At 43.0% G+C, this 19,795-nt stretch overlaps 1 protein-coding gene across 2 annotated transcripts in view; it reads left to right on the top strand.

The window, feature by feature from the left end:
• The window catches only part of CLDN19 (claudin 19), a 103,508-nt gene that overhangs the window by 40,963 nt on the left and 42,750 nt on the right, over positions 1–19,795 (top strand). Inside the window, exon 3 of one of the 2 annotated variants that reach the window (XM_069240259.1) lies at positions 19,305–19,389. The exons of the other annotated variant lie outside the window; for it this stretch is intronic. Coding sequence (XP_069096360.1) covers positions 19,305–19,389 — 85 coding nt within the window. The remainder of the gene's footprint in view (positions 1–19,304; positions 19,390–19,795) is intronic. 2 annotated transcript variants of the gene reach the window in all.

Below are 19,795 nucleotides of genomic sequence, written 5' to 3'. Positions count from 1 at the left end.
GTAGGTATGTTTAGTTGATCCTATCATCTTGATCTCCCATTTCCTAATACTATTGTTCTTCCAGATAATGCTGTTAAAGTATTATAGGCAGTCTGGCATCTATGACTGGGAAAATGCACAAAATCACTGAGCCAAGAAGTGAGGAAACTTGTGTGATCAAGGGATAAGTCTTTGGGCGTTATATAGAACATCTTCTTTTTGCAGCACCATCATCATGGAGAATATGCAGTTGGTATGTTTAGTTGATCCTATCATCTTGATCTCCCATTTCCTGATATCATTGTTCTTCCAGATAATGCTGATAAAGTATTATAGGCATTCTGGCATCTATGACTGGGAAAATGCACAAAATCACTGAGCCAAGAAGTGAGGAAACTTGTGTGATCTAGGGATAAGTCTTTGGACGTTATATAGAACTTGGCAGACATTGTACTCAGTCACCAGCATGCCTTTGACCCCTTGTAGGATAGTGAGATGCCTAACAGACTCTAAATAAGGACGATTGTCTGGAGATGGTGACATTTGTTTCTGAAGTAATCACTGTTGCGTTTTCTTTTTTTTTGCCCTGAAAACTTCTAAGTGTTGAATAGTTTGTGAGGAAACAAGATAAAACAGAGCCTATTCCCAAAGTTAAATGCACTCATGAGGACATCTACATGTGTAAATTTACTCACACACTTTTGGATATCAACTGTTTCCGAGTGTTAAGTTACTAAAAAGTGTAGACTTACATGTCAGACAGTGCAGCGTAATGTATGAGCCTAAAGTTGCACCTAGTAACTTTTCACCCATAACCAGAGTTCTACACCACGGTGCTAGAGATGTCCCTATGGTAAAGTATAGGGAAAAGTAAAAAGGTTTACAAACTTTTTAAAAAACAGTAAAGATATTTCATACTTCAATGTAAATTAATTTTATATATTTATTTTAAATGTAGAATAAAATAAAAACTATAAACTTAATTTTGATTAAAAATGTTTATTTAAATTGATTATATTAAATTAAATTAAAATTATTTGTAATACTTTTTTTAGATCATTCACACCTAAGGTAAACTATTTGTATTTCTTTATTATGTATTAAATACTACTAAAAGTTACATAGAGACTTCATTTGAATTAATTTCATTATTAAAAAATATTACATTTATTTTAAAATTTCTAGTATTAAAATAACTGCAAAAGTTAAATTAAAATGTATATGTAAAAAGTCAAAATAAATTAATTTATTTTGACACTATTTCCTATTGTATTCTCTTTTAGGTTAAAGTTCCTGCCTTAATTATGTTCTATGGGAGGGTGATGCAGTACCTGTGGTTGGCCATGTGAGGTGCTAGATTCACTCCTGTTCTGACTTGGAGTACATTTACTACTATTTTGAGTCCTTTTGACTATAAGAACTTTAGAAGTGCCGTTTGTGAATAACAATGGGATTTCTCTTTTGGGGTCTGTCCTTTCTTGCTTTCCTAATATCCTCCCACCTCACCTTTAGCCCCTCCTAAACCGCTCCTTGTTCCTCCCTAAACCGTCACATTTTATGATAGTTATTCCCCATTTTCATGATGCTCCCACTGGTTGCTCCCACACCTACTACTAAGTAGGATGCTTAAATGTGTAAACATCTGCTGGTGGAAAAAATATGAGACATGGAGTCGGAGATTGTGTACAGATCTGCCAATAAAAAATAGGAGAGGTGGAGTTGGAGATTGTGTACAGATCTGCCAATAGAAAAAATAGGAGAGGTGGAGTTGGAGATTTCTACTGGTAGGTTTTTGACTTACATTTTGTAGTAACTGTGTGGTACTACTGTAGCAAATTGTAGTTTGTGAATGAGGCCCAATGTGTCTGTTTAGCTATTGAAGAGGGTCTATCATGACTTGCAAGTTCTGGGGCACTTTTTGGCTACTGGCACATTCGAAGAGCCAGTCATTTTAGAACATATATGATCCCCTTTCAACAAATGAAAGTTGCTGCCACAGTCATGCACTTTTTAATAACAAAATTCAGCGGACTTCAAGCCAAAAAGCAGGAAATGGCATGACTTATGTTTTTTGCCAGTGCAAAATCTCAAGTAGCATCTATTCCTCGAGTAGATTGAATTATGAAAGTATACAGCCTCTAAGTCTCTGATGGACATCCAATCCCCTTGAAACCAAAACGAAAATATTTGATACACTGACAGATTCTTGGATTTCTGTCTCTTGACCCACGTTTTCTATTTCGAGATCACAAGAACAAAACTCCTGTTCAACTCCCTTTGTGTTTGAAGAGATAGTAGTGGGGTGGACACCTTTGTTCATTTGGTATGTCAGATGAAACGTATAATATTTTTTTCATCATCAGGATGTTCACTTTCTGAACCAGCAGCTCATTACTGTTAAAACATTACAGTGAGCTCTAGTTTGATGGGTTGGCATGGATAAAGGGCACTGTCGCTCCTTGCTGTCCTGCTGCTTCCTGGGTTAGCCTGGGCAGAGGCAGCGCGTGTCCACCTCCAAACTCTGAGCCTGCTGGACAAAGGCAGCATGTGGTCACACCGTCCAACGACGCAAGCAATTGGCCCATCAAATCCTACTTCCCTTGGTGCAGGTACTGCATCAACTAAGCCGATATTTTTGATGAGTGATGCCAAACATGCGTGGCAGTCCCCCCCCCCCCCCCCTCTCTCCCCACCTCCCCCCTCTTTCTAGTTACTAGAACAGCAAAGATTCACTTCTGTGGACTTTGTAATTCAAGAACCCTTCACTTGTGCAGGTCATACAGGTGTGATGATATATAGGGTGTTGTGAGATGCTAGACATTGTAAGTGATACAACTTTAAGTGCTTCCAGAGAAGTGGTTAATAGTGCGTTTTTAGTTTTTTTTTAAAGTGGTTATTATGTATCATGGAATATTTGTCTAAGCTAGAGTTATCAATATTTATCGTGGATTTTATATGGGAATGCCAGCCTGTGCAGGACATTGTATTGAGACACTTTTTTAGGTATTAGCATCACATGTAAGTCTTGGCTTCTGCCACAAAGCATTGACAACATTTGGTGGGCATCATTTGAGTTGGGTAATACATTTGTAGGATACGTTGATGAGTACAGTAGGCGCATGGCAGCCAGTGCTAGGCCTTGTGTAGTACTGGTGCCTGAAGTAGCTAGTATACACAAGATGGAATGGCGACACTGTCCAGCGACTACTCTTAAATGAAGAGCAGCAGCTTATGCTAGCCTTTATAAAGCATAATACCCCTTTGTGTTAACTTCAGTGAGTTGATGGGCACTATATGGTAGTATCAGTCCTGTCGTTACAAAGGGTTGGCATGATAAACTGAATGTTACATAGTGGAATATCCGAAGGTAGGTCTTGTAGTCGGTTGGCCATTGTGAAAAGGGCACAACTCTTGATAGAACTGCAACTGTACAGCTCTATTGGCCGTCATAAAGTAGAAACACTGTTACTATTGATGCCTATGCTTAGAATTATAACCAGTTGCCTTGTTTAAGTGGCTATTTCAAAGTGGTTGTTCTCTTCATGGATACTGAGAAGATGTCAGTCTATGCTTGGATTTTTGCAGAGTTGGTGAGTTCTAAGCAAATGATGATCATTATCAACTTATGAACGGCCTCTACGGACACTGTAAAGAGATGTCAGTCCATGTCAGACATAGACTGCCACCCAATGTTGTCATGTAAGCACTTAGAAGGGACTTTGTCACAATCCTAGCTTATACATTCTATAGCAGTGGTTCAAAACCTGCAGTCCGCGGACCCCTGAGGGTCCGCGAAGCCTCTTCAGGGGGTCCGCGACTGCCTAGAAAATTAAATAATATTAACATATCAGGTCCCCAGCTTTCTGTAATGACTCACTGGGAAGTACCCGACTTCTAATAATGATTCAGTGGGGGTCCCCAGGTTCCAGTAATGATAAAGTGGGGGTCCACAGAAGTCAAAAGGTTGGGAACCACTGTTCTATAGCATCTGCAAGCAATGTAGTGAAGATATGGAAACTAAGAATCAGTGTTTAATTTGTAAATAAAAACGTGCCGGTGCCAAACTATCTCCTCTTAAACACGCAGCTGCTGCAATTAAATGTGCAAATTCGGAATACTGAGGCAGCGTAATCCTGAAGCCATCTCGGGTCTCTTCTATCCATTTACAGCCACTCCCTGCCCCTTCAGCTCACTCTTGCAGCTTTCTGCTTTCTTCCATTGTGAAGCTTTCTCGTTTTTCTCTTCCTCCGTCTGCAGCAAATGCTTGAGGTAGAAAAATAAGTGCTGGTGCCCCGCACTGGAAACAACAAACACAAATTAAGCACTACTAAGAATGCAGTTACTTACTTTCCAGTTTTCAGCTTACATGTAGAAAATTGTCGATCACACTACTTTCCCACTTTAATGTACCAAATTATGTAATTCCCTACTTGCAAAGCGTAGAGCAATGGAGAATCACTTGAAGCTCAGAAAAATGGTAACAGGTTGGTTACTCCTATTCCGATCCATCAGAGAATCTGTATGATCTTTTTAATAAAAATGATGCCAGTGCAAGTGCTGGCCTCGCTGTCTGCAAACCGATGCCCAGTCTAAAGCTAGACAACGTCCTTCTTGGAAATAATATCCCTGCACCCTATTAATACCTAAAATCGTCTTGCATTTCCATTAATCCCAGCAACCATTTTTGCATGAACGCACATACCCACAGAAATGACACATCTAACTGCTTTTAATTTAATCTACCAGAATGAAACTGGAATGAATGCATTGAATGGGGTCCTTGCAATCACAAAACTAATCCCAGCAGCCAATATTAACCAATACTAACCAAAAACTTATATCCAACAGTAATCAGTTGTTTAACCTCTAACCTTGGGTTCTGGGGTAGTGTTCTACTCTCGTAAAGTGTGTCAACATCTCTTTATAGGTACTAAGAGCTATATAAATGCAAATGCAATACCGTAAAAAAATACTTGTGAGGCCTTCCAGAAGCAGCAAGAGGGTGGTTACTGCATCTGCCTTTGGTTGTATTTTGCTGCTTGATTGACATGATTCTGTTGATGTGACTAGCTTTGTTGACGCATGAAATATCTATGATACTAACGTGTATGAACACTCTGGTATTGGGCACTAACATACCCACTGAACTGAAATTTAGGGAAGGTTTGCTTCTTCTCCAGCCCCACACATTTAAGCATTTCAGCTTAGGGTTGCATTTTCATTATTTAATTGTCATCCGCATTTTTTATTGAGCTTAAGAAGTAAGAGATGTAAGGTATAACCAAGAGAAATCACATATTGAAAGACCATGGCAATCATTTAAGGTGGTCAGGTCAGTGGCACTAATGCCTATATCTACATTTATGAAGTTGCCAGTTAAAGTTTGGGGTGATTCTCTCTTGGTCATTCTTGTTTTGTTCTGTGTTGATGATACTCAGAAGAGTTACCCATCCTTGACTTCTTGTGTGAGTCTTTCTTAGGGATAGATCTTTTTACCTTCAGTAATGGAGGATAAAGTTAATGTCTGGGGACAGAGGCTTGAGAAACAAGTTTCACAGCTGGAGGTTGTTCTGCTTCCAATGTACCTGGCCAAAGTTCTTGAGGCGGTGGCCAATGTTATCATCCTCTGATGCAAGAATTGGTATGTGCTTTTCAACCAAGGGCTCCTGTAAGTCCAGGAGGTGGTGACAAAAGCAAGATACCTTTCTATGACCCTTTGTTCAACTATGTGACTGGTGCACCCTTGATGTTGCAACTACAGTTGAGACCTAGTCTAGCACTGACTGCAGGCAGAGAGGGAGCACCTCAAGAGTATGGGTGTCCACTCTCTTGAGGTGTGTGACTCGATCATTTCAGAGCCACATGAGGGCAAAAGCACCCTCTCTTGCTACTTCTGTCAGAAAGAAGAAGGAGAAGTTTCAGAGCAATAGCCAAGCTATGCCTGCCTTAGGGTCAACTCTTTGTATTTCACTGTTCTGTGATGCTTTTCGTGACATATGTCATATGGACTGTTTAAGTGGTTGAATTGGGAGAAGCCTCATCTACTTCCAGCTAGTCAGAGGTTATTCATTGGGCGTGGCTTGGTTCCAAGAAGGTGAAAGTATTCCTACTGGAGGGCAGGATGAGGAATCTACAGATCCACCTTTATCAGTAGCACCAGCAACCAACACCTTCAGCCAGGCAATGGTTGAGCATTCTTGGTCTAATGTCCTCTTGTACGACAATGGTTTCATGGTCACGTTTTCACCTCAAGCCACTGGTGCAGCATGTATTGCTTCACTGGTCATCATCTTCCCTGAACTACACATAGAGATATCAGTGGCAAAAACCATAGCTCATTATCTCCGGTGGTGGCTATCACCTCAGAATCTGTGGGAGGAGATTCACATGGCAGACCCCCTTCCCCTAGTTAAAACAACAGATGACAGTCAGTGGGGTTAGGGGGAAATCTTGAGCATCAGGATGTGCAACGGAGGTCGTCAGACTTGGAAAGTCACAATTCCCTGAATTGAATAGAATTAGCAGCAGTAGGAAGAGCACTGCTTACCTTTGCAACTTCATGGATATAAAAATCAGTTTTATTCAGAACAGACAACCAAGTTGCAAATTCATATATAAACAGGCAAGGTGGGACAAGGTGTCAGGCTCCTCCACCACTTGTCAAAGAAATTCTCACATGGGCAGAAGTGAACCTCTACTCGATTTGGGAAGTGTACATTTTAGGGTCAGCCAGTGTCCGGGCAGACAGCGTGAGTTGGTATATTCCATTGTCCATAGCCTTCCACCAGACTCTTTATCCCTTTCAGCTCGTGATAAATTAGTTTGGTCTCCCAGTGATAGTCTTGTTTGTGTCCACATTGAATGTTTTCGCCCACTATTCTGTACTGAAGGGCCATGTCAGGAACCTTGAGGTATAGATGCCTTGACTCTCTCATGGCCAAGTGAAGTACTGTATGCTTTCACGCTGTTTCCCATCCTCCAGACGATGCTTAATGGGGTTTCAGAGGGAAGAGAGTGATAGTTCTCATAGCCCCTTACTGGTCAGAGCAATAGTGGTTTCTCCCATTAAAACACTTGCATTGGAACTATGTCCACCTCTAGCTATTTTTCCTGGCCCCCTTCAGTATCCTGCTTTTACAAAATCGAGGCTGCTTCAAAGAAGGCACATGTCACATACAGCATACAGTCAGTAAAGAAAGATTCCACCTTAAAAGCAATTGCAAAAAATTTGGAAGCACTTCTGTTCCGGGTGAACAGTCAGAGGAGTTGATCCAGTTTTGTGGGATCCATATAACATTTTGGATTTCCTGATAGATGGTATTGGTAATGATTTATCCCCTTCTACATTGTGTTCTCAGTGGGCAGCCATAAAATCATGCACGAAATCCAGAAGAAACCTTTAGTTGATCTTAGTCTTTGTTAAAAAAACTTCGGGCCATATTTATACTCCGTTTGCGCCGAAATTGCGTCGTTTTTTTTGACGCAATTTCGACGCAAAACTAACGCCAACTAACGCCATATTTATACGATGGCGTTAGAGGCGAATAGCGCCAAAGTTCCCGGAATGTGCGTCATTTTTTAGCGTGAACCCCTTCCTTGCGTTAATGATATGCAAGGGAGGCGTTCCCGTCTAAAAAATGACTCCCAGGCCTTTACGTGGTATTTATACTCCCGGGCAAAAGAGACGCCCGGGAGTGGGCGTGGCTAAAAACGGCGCATTTGCGCCACTTTTTAACGCCTGCTCAGGGCAGGCGTTAAGGGGCCTGTGGGCTCAAAATGAGCCCACAGGTGCCCTCCCATGCCCCCAGGGACCCCCCCTGCCACCCTTGCCCACCCCAGGAGGACCCCCAAGGATGGAGGGACCCACCCCAGGGACATTCAGGTAAGTTCAGGTAAGTATAATTTTTTATTTTTTATATTTTTTTTTGGTGGCATAGGGGGGCCTTATTTGTGCCCCCCTACATGCCACTATGCCCAATGACCATGCCCAGGGGACAGAAGTCCCCTGGGCATGGCCATTGGGCAAGGGGGCATGACTCCTATCTTTACAATGATAGGAGTCATGTTGATGGGGGATGGGCGTCGTTAAAAAATGGCGCAAGTCGGGTTAAGACGATTTTTTCGACGTAACCTGACTTGCCCCATTTTAAGACGCCCATGCGCCATTTTCCCCCTACGCCGGCGCTGTCTGGTCTACGTGGTTTTTTCCCACGCAAACCAGGCAGCGCCGGTCTGATTGCGCCGTCTAACGCCATTCCATAAATACGGCGCCCGCATGGCGCTTCAGAATGGCGTTAGACGGCGCAAAACTTTTTGACGCTAAACTGCGTTAGCGCAGTTTAGCGTCAAAAAGTATAAATATGGGCCTTCAAGAGTAACTCACCATGTCCACTCAGGTTCTTTCTTGTTTTTGTTCTGTGGTTTAAGAGGGTTTACAAAAGGAACTCTTAGAGCCACTGGAACAAGCAACATACCCTGGTTGTCAGCGAAGCTAGCATTTTTACTGGTCATCACCTGTGGGAGAAAAGTGGGTGAATTAACATCTCTGTTAATCACTTCTCCCTACGTTAAATGTTTTCATGACAGAGTGGTGTTGCGGCCAAATCCAAAGTTCAGACGGACAATTCAATCTTCTTTTCACAAAAGTAAAAAAATCGTTCTTCCAGTACTCACTCATCTCAGGACATTCCAACTTCAATAGCTGTGAGACAAACAAGCATTGGCAAAGCCAATAGGTCCTGCCCATATATGAGCTATTGACTTTGGCAATGTGTTTTTTGCCATGTTGTACACCAGTGTGACTGCTCTTCAGCATGGCTAAAAGTTAGTGGTGTTGAGTGTCAAAGAGGAGTGGATTCGTTGGAATGTCATAGAATGGAGTAGGAGGAGTAGAGTGTTGTACAGTTGAGTAGAGGGCAGTAGAGTTCAGTGGTTCAATGTCAGAACGTGTTGTTGAGTGGAGTGGGGTGAAATAGGATGGAGTGAGATGGAGTGGATTGAGGTAGTGGGGTGGATTGTTTTGGGGTAGAGTATGGTGAATTGAGTGGAGTGGATTGGATTAGAGTGGGGTGGATTGAAATGGGGTGAGGTGGAAGGGATTCAAGTGGATTTGAGTGGGATGGATTAGATTGGATTCGGGTGGACGGTATGGATTAGAGTGATAGGGGTGGGGTGGGGTGAATTGGATTGGGTGTGGTGGGGTGGATTGGAATGGAGTGGGCTAGAGTGGGTTAAAGTGGGGTGGATAAGTTGGACTGGAGTGGGCTGGACTGGATTGGAGTGGGCGGATTGGATTCACTGGATTGGAGTGGGGGGATTAGACTTGAGTGGGGTGAGTAGGACGAGAGTGGAGTGGGTAGGATTGGAGTGGGATTGGTTGGATTGGAGAGGGTGGATTGGACTGGAGTGGGGTGGATTAGATTGGGGTGGGGTGGATTGGACTGGCATGGGCTGGGCCGATTGGAGACGGGCTGGCTTGATGGATTGGAGTGGGGCAGGATGTATGGATTGGAGTGGTGTGCACTGAACTGGGATCGGGTGGACTGGATTGGGAACATGTGCGTGGACTGGAGTGAGTGGGGTGGATTGGAGTGGGGTGGGGTGGATTGAAATGGGTTGGGGTGGATTGGATTGGGTGTGGTGGGCTGCAGTGGTATGGGTTGAATTGGGGTGGAGTAGTTGGGTTGGATTGGAGTGGACTGGAGTGAATTGGATTGGGGTGAATTGCATTGAGGCGGGGTGGATTGCAGTGTGTTGGGGTGGATGTATTGGATTGGAATGTGGTGGACGGAACTGGGATGGGGTGGAGTGAATTGGGGTAGGATTGAAATGGGGTGGGTTGTATTGTATTGAGTGGATTGGACTGAGTGTGGTGGATTGTATTGAAGTGGAGTGGGGTGGGTAGGGTGGATTGGGTTGGGGTGGGTTAGATGGATTAGAATGGGGCGGGCTGGATGGATTGGAGTGGGGCGGGATGGATAGATTTGAGTAGTGTGGTGTGGACTGAACTGGGATGGGGTGGACTGGATTGGGGAAGTGGGTGGATTGGAGTAGAGTGTGGTGGATTGGAGTGAGTGGGGTTGATTGGTGTTGTGATGGGGTGGATTGAAATGAGATGGGGTAGATTGGATTGGGATGTGATGGGCTGCAGTGGGATGGATTCGATTGAGGTGAGGTGGATTTGATTGGGGTGGGGTGTGTTGGATTGGATGAGGGTGGATTTGATTGGGGTGGACTGGGGTGGATTGGAGTGGGGTGAATTGCATTGAGGTGGGTGGATTGGAGTGTGGTGGGGTGGATGGATTGGATTGGAGTGAGGTGGACTAAACTGGGATGGGGTGGGGTGGATTGGAGTGGGGTGGACTGGGTTGGAGTGGATTGGATTGGAGTGGGGTGGATTGGATTGGAGTGAGGTAGGCTAGATGGATTGGAGTGCAGTGGACTGAACTGGGAAGGGGTGGGGTGACCTGGGGTAGAGTAGAGTGGATTGGAGTGGAGTGGGGTGGGGTGGACTCGAGTGGAGTGGAGTGGGGTGGATTAGAGTGGATTGAAATGGGATGGGGTGTATTGAGGTGAGGTTGGGTGGACTGGGTTGGGTCAGCTGGGATTGATTGGGATGGAGTGAGTGGATTTCACTGGGGTGGATTGCATTGAGGTGAGGTGGATTGGATTGGGGTGGGGTAGTTTGGGTTGGAGAGTGGGATAGACTAGAGTGGGTTGGACTGGAGTGGGGTGAACTTGATTGGGATGGATCGGACTGGGATGGATTGGGGTGGAATGGAGTGGATTGGAGTGAGGTGGATTGGATTGAGTGGAGTGGATAAGGGTGGATTGGATTGAGTGTGGTGGTTTGAATTTAGGTGGATTTGATAGGGGTGGGGTGGATTGGATTAGTCTGGGTTAGATTGGAGTTGGGTGGGACAGACTGGAGTGGAGTGGAGTGAAACCCTCTAGTTTCACCCTGTAACAAGAGCTCTGACACCCGTGGCGAGGCCTACTGCTTCGGGATGCTGGAAGATAAAGACAGTGGTTGTGGGAATATAGTGGGTGTGGATGAATATGAAAGGAGTAAATAAAGAAAAGGATATGAAAGGGGTAAATAAAGGAAATGGCATTGGAAAAGGAGGGTGTAACTAAAGAAACCCTCAGCAAAAATAAGGGAAAATGCAGGCTACGTTTTCTTTAGCTACACAACATTACTGTAGGACAGGTTGCAAGACACATCTAGAGTGCATCTTGGTGACAGCTTCAGTCAAAACCAGGTCTCTTAGGGGCAGATTTATGGAAAGTGGCGCTGCACTGAGTGCAACGCCACTTTCCCTGCACCCTTAGCGCCCCCCCTACCACCACCATGAGTGTGACGTATTTAAAATACGGCACCCCCTTGACACAAGGTAGAGGGCAATAGTGTCATTTTTTATGTTGCTATTGATGTACTCTGCAGGAGGGGTACCAATTATTGGCGCTACTCCTGCAGAGTACATAGGGGCCCATTCTAAAGAATGGAAGACCCCTTTTAATGCCTGCTCTTGAGCAGTCATAAAAATGTCATAATAAATGGGGCAAGGAAATCTCATAGATTATAGATATATATATATATGTGTGTGTGTGTATTTGTATATATGTGTGTACATGTGTATGTGTATGTATATATATATATATGTATATATATATATATGTATTATTATTATTTTTTTTCTTTTTGAACTGCAAACAGGAGCACATGTTTGGTGACCTCTTTGGCAACAAGTATACATACTTCTCTAGTGACACCCATGTGTTCGCGAGGATACTGCTGATGAGCGGGGTATCTTCATTCCTTCTCCCTTCCTGTCCCTTACCAGCTTTCCTGAACAAATTTGATCAACCCAAGAGTCTACCGTGTGCCTTGGGTTTATCATGCAAAAACAAATGTTCTTGGTACTGCAGGAAATACACAATCTAAGGCTGAATCCCAATGTTTTTCAGTTTCTATATCAACATGAATGAATGAATGATGGGCATCCTGTAAGATTCAATTGTCAACAGGACAATTAGAGCAGTGTCCCTCATTAAGGTATTTGGAGCAACCAGGTTTTAAGCTTTTCCATGAAGGAGCTATTTATAAATGCACAGAGAATTTGTAATGGAAGTGATTTTCAAAGTTTGGCAGATAGGTAAGAAAATGGCCTGCCTGCTTGTTTGCATACCTTCAGTTTCGGAATCACCACTTGTTGAAGGGATAGTGACCAAAGACAGTGAATGGGAAGAAATCACATTTTTTTTTTCCTAATGTAGACTGGCGGTTAGCAAAGAATTCCACTCCGCCAGCGTTTTCCCCATCCTGCGCTCCGCTCGGAGTTCCCAAAAACTCTGTGAAGTGACATGGAACAGTGTTTTTTCTCTCACTCTCACTTGCCAACTTTAAGTTGGCAAGTGTGAGCGAGAGAAATCACTAAGTTGGCGAGCACAAGTGAGATTTCTGAATCATAGCGGTCGTGGTAGGCCGTGACCGCTCGCAATGAGAAAACTGCCGCTCATGTTGAGGAAGCTGCTGCTCGAGTAGAAAATCTACTCGAGTGGCAGAAACAAGTTTGCACTCTCTGGCATTCTGTGTGATGCTGTTCATGCTGATTTTACAGCACAAGAGAAACTCCTGGTGCTGAAAATCAGTGCAACCAGTGCGACTTACCCAAACTCTGCCGCTTGCGGAACTCCGTGTAGTACGGCTGAGTTTTTTCAGCATTTCACGGAGTTCCGCATAGCAGAACTCCACATGCTCCGGCCAGGCCTAATGCAGACTCGGTCAGCATTATGAAAGCACTTTGTCTGAAGCAAAGGGCTTTAAAATAATGTGTTTACACACTGAAAGCCAATGCAATGTGTACAAATGTGCTTTGACGGAGGAGCTCCTAGGAATGTGCAGCAAGAGCCTCGTTACGGCATTCTAATCTACCTGCATGCACTCCAGAACACAGTGTTGTGTGCCTAAATACCATGAGTTCCCATAGTCCAACCTACATGTAGAGGTGGACGGGCCAGGAAATCATACAGGGAGGGCCGAGCCAGAGTGGAGCCAAGAGTCTAGCTTGGAACTTAGAGCCCGTGCATGAGTGGAGCCTTTAAAAAAGATGGTATGTAAACCATACAAAAAACATCAAGTAAAATATGAAAAAGTCTTTTAAAAGTCAAAAAAGTGTACCTCGTTAACATTTGGAAGCTTAGACATTAATAGGGCACGGTATAGCACTGCACTGAGAGATACTTATTAAAAGTGATATTTATGTACAACCGGTAGTCTGACCTCATACATTTGAAAGTGGTTTCATGCACAATAATTAAGAAAAAGAGTTTTGGTGAAATAAAATATTTGCCATGATTCACACAATTTAAGCTGGGAAGCCACGATTTATCCAGGTTTTCTGGCCTCACTTTGTACAAATCTGACGGAAATGCATATCTGTGTTTCCTTATGTTAAGGCTTTGTTTTGAACTCCTAATTCATTTTTCTGTAGTTTTTAAATCCAGCATGAACTCGAAACGATGGTCTAGCGCAACATGAGCACCATTTATATTACAAAAGGTCACATACATTGTTTATGGGAATGGGTAAATTAAGTACTTTGCCCAGAATCACAGGATGTTGTGCTGACGCTGAGACTCAAACCTAGATCCCAAGTTCCACAGTCAGCAGCTCTGACGCAATGTCAGATCCTGGAGGAGGGAGGAAGGGAGGCAGGCAGAAGCCACATGAAAGATCTGCTTGTTATGGGCTTGACGTTCCAACAGGACCTCGAGCCGAGCCAGAGCCAGGCTTCAGGCTCGAGACTAGCTGTAACTTTCAGTGGCTCACTCACCTCTACCTAGATAAGATAAGGGTTTTGACTACTGTTTTTCAAGAAGAAATTGAATCTTAGTTGACTATCAAATAAGTTATCTTGATTTCTTGCTATGCTGACCAGTTATTGGGGTATTTCTTAGTTCCTCAGACACCATTGGGCTATCCAAGCTGGCAAGTGTTTACCAAAGATGGGACTCAGTTTTGACTGTTTAGTTTTAAGCAGTACTGGCTCATCCATGAGGCCACGGCTGACATACACTGTTGGAATTTACATCTGCTAATATCATGGTTCTCATAGACAGACATGAAGATCTGTGTGCCTCCTGCAGATGAGACAATGTAAAAAGTTAAAAGATCTACCTAGAGAGGCCAGTGGAAACATGTAAACATTTATTAGGAATGGGCTAAGGGGTGAGCCCTGGGACACTCCACAATATTGGGTGAGAGGAGATGACTGATATGAGGGGTATCTGACATTTTGAGATCTTCCTGTCAGAAGGCGTCATAGTGTTTTGTTTGCTACTTTGCACCTCTAACCAGGCAAGAGACACACTTTTCCTAACGATCATCCAGGATGAACAATAAATAGACCACTCTATCTCCCACATTATGTCGGGCAGAGGCACTGCAGTGATGGGCACAGGTTTTTAAAATTATGGAATGGACTGTCTGAGCAAATTACGTCATTAGAGAGCATGCATCATGCCACGCAACATGAATAATGCCTGCTGTTGGCCTGAAAACTACTGAAAAATTCTATTTGCATAGATTATTTATCTTGAATACTCCTATTGTCGTAATTTTTGGCAATTTTATAGCTTGCGACATATCATGCAACTTAATCAAATTGTCCTGCAAGGATTCCTTTGTCCACGAAAGAGAGGTTATTTGTGGAATATAAATTTTCAGGACCTCTGCAAAAGCATGAGGCGGCGGGGTCTTCATTCATGTTTGGTTGTTCCACGCTTTTTCCGGGAGTTTTATATTGTAACTTAATTTATATACTACCACAATTTTTCGAGTATTCTAGTTTTCAAAAAACAGCTATCCTTTAACACAATCTGTAGAATGTTTTGTATATTATTGCACTTTAAGGGTGGCTTTCAGTCAGGACTCGCGTTACTGTCGGAATTTAGACAATTCGACTTAGCAACTGCATTTAGATGTATTTTTATGGCATGAATAGGTGTATGTCAAACACAGACCCTGTTTACCTGTCATTTCTTTGTGCAACATTAGCTTTATTTCCCAATCAGAAGACGCGACAAATCTTCCTAACACCGTGATATGCTGTCTAGAGCTCTCGAACGCATTGCTTATCTCCATGTTCCCCCTTGTGGTCATAATGCGGGATGAACCTTGAAAAGTCAGCATTCACGAAAACAGTGGAACACTTGTTAAAGAAGCATTGTCAAAGCTAATAGGTCAATTAAATTTGCCAATGTCTTTAAGCCACGTTATAAATCAGTGTGGCTGCTGTGTAACAGGGCTAAAAGTTAGAAAACAAGCGCTATGACACAGTTAGCGCTGTCTGTGTCCTAATGCTTTCTTTTCCCTATAGCAGGTGGGGGGGGGGCATTTCAACACGGACAATGGCAGGCAGAGTGGAAGGGAACTGGCAAAGGGAGGGGAAAAGGCCCTATAACACACCTAGCGATGGCTGCATCATAGTAATTCTTTTCTTCTTATGGCAGTGGGGCAACGCTGCAACTGGGGGAAGAAGCAGCACAAACAACGCGAGCGTGGGGTGGGAAGAAGCACATGGACAATGGGAGGGTAAAAGCAACACATACTAAGGTGGTGTGGGAGGGGAAGAAGCAACATGCACCAGGGTGGTGGGAGGGGGATAAGCATTGCGCACAGCGTGGGAAGGGAGTGGGAAGAAGCAATACGGACAAGGTCAATACGGCAGAAAATAAAGTAGTAGCTCTATCACAGCACAAGAAGGATAGTAATCAAGAAGAAGCAATCAGTTTTTGGTCCATGCACCGTACTCATGAAGAAGAAGTGAAGACGGCACACACTTGCCAGTTAAGAAGCAGCAAATAAGAGTGACAATGAAGCCAATGAATGATAAGGAGTGGGCGAACTCCAAGCTCCTTGTTGTATGCCATTTCTGTTGCAGGCGGCAGTGCGAGACCTAAAACATCATTTGTTGTCCTGTGCTAACAAAAGCTATGAGAAAATATTGCAGCACTGCAAAACACTTTAAAAAAGAATTGCTTTGGGCATACAGTGCAGGGATGAACTACAGAATGAAATGCGTGATGTCAAAGTGTACTTTTCAAATGTAAAGTAGTCCCTCTTGCATTCAAGTGTATGAGAAAAGATACCCACAAACAGCCTGTGGAAATAAGGTGAGACTAAAATACTGCAGAGGGATGGTCCAATATGTGATGGGCAATGTCTCAAGCCAACTGCTGAATGCCCCTGAGTCAAGGAAGCAAATGGCTGGAGAGGGTGAACCAAAGCCCATAAATTATATATAGAATACAGTATGTTTGCCATGAATAACACAGGTGTCATTACACATAAAATCTTAAAACCACCACAAGCTGCAATACATGACAATATTATTATTTTTTATGAATAAACAAACACAATGATCTGAGGTTGATATAGTTATACCTACGTAAGATACTTCTGTTAAGCTAAGGCGGCTTAAACAAAAAAGCAACCTTTTGTGGCTTATTATGACTGAACTAAACTTAAGGGAAGGCTTAGCTCTTTTACAATGAAATGGCATCAGAGATTTCATCGAGCTGTAAAGGAGCTTCCATTTGAGTGGTTTTGCTTAACTTGTAGTAAAATGTATGGTCGGGCACAATCTGGATAATATACTGATTCGACACTTATTATAGGAAGATTGTATTTACCGATGGCGCAATGAACCGTGTTACCGCTCCCACTTTGAATTAAGAAGTCCATGAAGTTACTGCAGACCTGTCATGTTTTCCCTGTGATTTCAGTAGCTGAAGCAAAAATGGAGTAGGTATTGGGCAATTAAAATGGAAATCGGGCCCATTTTAACTGATTTCCACCATCATTTCCAATTTTTCAGTACATTTTCGGGGTTTGGTTTCTACACCGTTAATTCCGCACCTTAGAGTTAATGAGAACCTGTTATCATTAAGTGAAACATTTGTATATTTAATATGTATACCTCCGTCGTATTTCAAAAGGAGCCATAAAATAAAAAAAACTTCAAGTAAATGCTAAAGATGATGGTGTTTTGGAGGAACTATGGGCCAAGGATTATTCCTCTTCAATGGCAGCCGGTAATTTTAGGAGGGAGTGGGGTGGGCTGGAAGCACACTCACACTTATTCATTCACACACGCACTCACGCAAATCCATTCTCAACATTTAAACATACATACACGCACCAAACATTCATTTAAAACACACACACACTTACCTTCATCTCGGAGGTCTCAGGAGGGTTGGGACTGCTGCCTTCCCTCTCTGGCTGCTTAGGTCAGCCAATGAGGGAAGGAAGCAGTCCCAACTTCGTCACAGAGTGGGATGGGGTCAGTGAGACTGCTGACCCCATCCCACTCTGTGACGCGCTGTCACTGATTGACATCCGCCCTGGGGGCTTTAGGGCTTAAACCCTAAGCGCCCAGGTCTAAGCCAATGGGTGACGCTTCCCCTCGTCACCGAGGGGAAGGGCCTTGAGGCACCTTTGCTGAGCTGAGGAGGTCACGCCCATAGGAGCTGTGACCTCTTGAGCCCAGCAAAGTTCAGCTCAGGCAGCCAGGAGTTTGTGCAAATCACACATGTCTCTCTCGTGGCTGCCTAATCTGAACATGAAGAGTGTCTGTCAGGCTGACCTTTGCTCAGCCTGACAGGCTCTCTTCATGAGGGGCAAAAGGTGGGGGGGGTGGCCCCTCCGCCCTAAAGGACGGGTCATGGCTGTACCTCTTTAATTTAGCATTGGAATACGTTTTGATACATTCTTTTCATGAGATAGAATACTCGTGTGGCAATATATGTATGATATTTTGTTTTCCTGGAGTGCTTATGTGCCTTCATCTATATTACATGAATGGGACCACCTGCGCCTGATGCCAGACAAGTGATCCTATGGTGGCTGGGGCTGCAACGTTGACTCTGGGAAATGTCGTTTTATGTGTCAAAAGGCGTACTTTTCATGGCCCTGTGTGCCATCTCTTACAAGTTTGCCTTCTCCTATGTCATATGCTCGATAACAACAATCTACTTATACTTTTAAAAGTTCACGTTGGCCATCACCATTTGAAAGTCTTGTGAGAGTCCTGTGTTTTCATGGGACAAACAGTCTTCCTTGGCTTCAGGCATGTGTTTCACTTAGCGCATTTAGCAGAGCTATGAAGCCTCTTTCCATGTCGTACCCACACTCCATCTATACCGCCAGCCTCTCCTGCTTCAGAAGGCACCCACATTCAGGCAACCCAGAGTAATGTGCCTCCATGCAAGACCAAAGTCAGGGGGTAAGTGTGAACTCCTCTAGAAAAATCTGACTTCAGGGAAAAATGCGAATTTGCTTATTCAGTTCAGGTGCCACAACATGTTTCTGATAAATTCTTTATGTAACAAAAATGCTCATAAAAAATATATGATGTTATCATTTCTTTTCACTTTCACTAGCCTTCATCGCTCTGCCCCTCCAAGTTCAATCCTCTCTCCCACGGATTTTGGTTGAGTATTGTTCTTCTTCAGTCTTTCCCCTTTTTCCTCTTCTCAGTCAGGTACACTGTCTGCTTCACTTGCCTTCCTGCCCAGGGTGGCCCTGCCCAGTAATCGTGCTCCACGCTACTCCTGCAGTGGAGTTTTTGTAGCTATTTCTGATTGCTCACTCCAATCTTTTCTTTTTAGAAATTCTTGTAATTATTAGGGTGTTATTTTATTGTATTTTCTTACCCTGGTTTGTGTATGATAGCAAGTTTAAAAGCATTGCAAATAGCGGCATTCGCCTTCTTGGCAATTCGTTGATTTAGGCTTTCTTTAATGTCTATTGTCCAACTTGAATATTAGCGTAGATAGCACCTAAACAATTACATCGAAAGGATGAGTGATTTTGTAATGTTATCACTATGTAGAATGTAGGTTTTAATGTTCTGATATTGTTGCTATTGTGTAAAAAAAACTGGGACTCGAGAGCAAAAGCATAGTGTATGTGCAATTTCTTTCATATGACCAAAATTCTGCATTCCTCTGCCACATAGAAGTCAATAAAAAATATATTATATCTTCAGAAGTACATAGGAGCAATCTGCTTGAGAGTAAGTTTTCGGAATTCACACAAAAACGTAAGTTTTCTCTTTAACGTACAGGAGTTAGTTGTAAGCTATAATAAGAGAGTACAATCATGATTATTTGCAAAATTTTTGATATTCTGAAACAGTTGAGATTTTGTTTGTCAAGTTTTACTTGACACAATTTAAATGGCGACCATTCGACACAGTTTATTGTAAAGGAAAATTATCAAAATTTCTGATTAATGTGTGTATGTTATCTATTTTAAGGTTTTTGCACATTGATAGCCGTTTCATGGTATGCATCTCAAGTTACAAGTGAATTCTTCAATCCGAATACACCTGTTAATGCCAGGTAATTCACCTTTTACTCTTTTAATAGGAAATAAATTCTTATGGTGTTTGATGTAACTTTAACGGAGTTCAGCTTAGTGGGAATGGCCCTTTCAAGCAATAAACGTTCCAGTGCCTTGCTTCCATTACCCAATTAGACTGAGTGGTTTTCCTCTTTTCTCTGAATCTCATAACTTGCAATAGGGTTCTGATAGTTAACCATTTCAAGTCCCTTGACAATTTCATGGAAGGGGTAATTGAAGCTACATGCCCCATCAAAAGTACAACATCCGCAGAATCACCACACATTTGGTTTGTTTTATTTGTAGATTTTGGCTCCTGAAGGTGAAACTCTGAGGAGAAATGAGAAATTACTGTGGGAATCAGGCATGAACTTACCTATTTTTCTGGTAATTGCGAAATTTGAA

Source organism: Pleurodeles waltl, chromosome 6 (genome assembly GCF_031143425.1).
Source record: "Pleurodeles waltl isolate 20211129_DDA chromosome 6, aPleWal1.hap1.20221129, whole genome shotgun sequence".
NCBI classification, from domain to species: Eukaryota; Metazoa; Chordata; class Amphibia; order Caudata; family Salamandridae; genus Pleurodeles; species Pleurodeles waltl.
The sequence above is the reverse complement of the archived record's forward strand: the minus strand, read 5'-3'. Positions and strand labels throughout refer to the sequence as shown.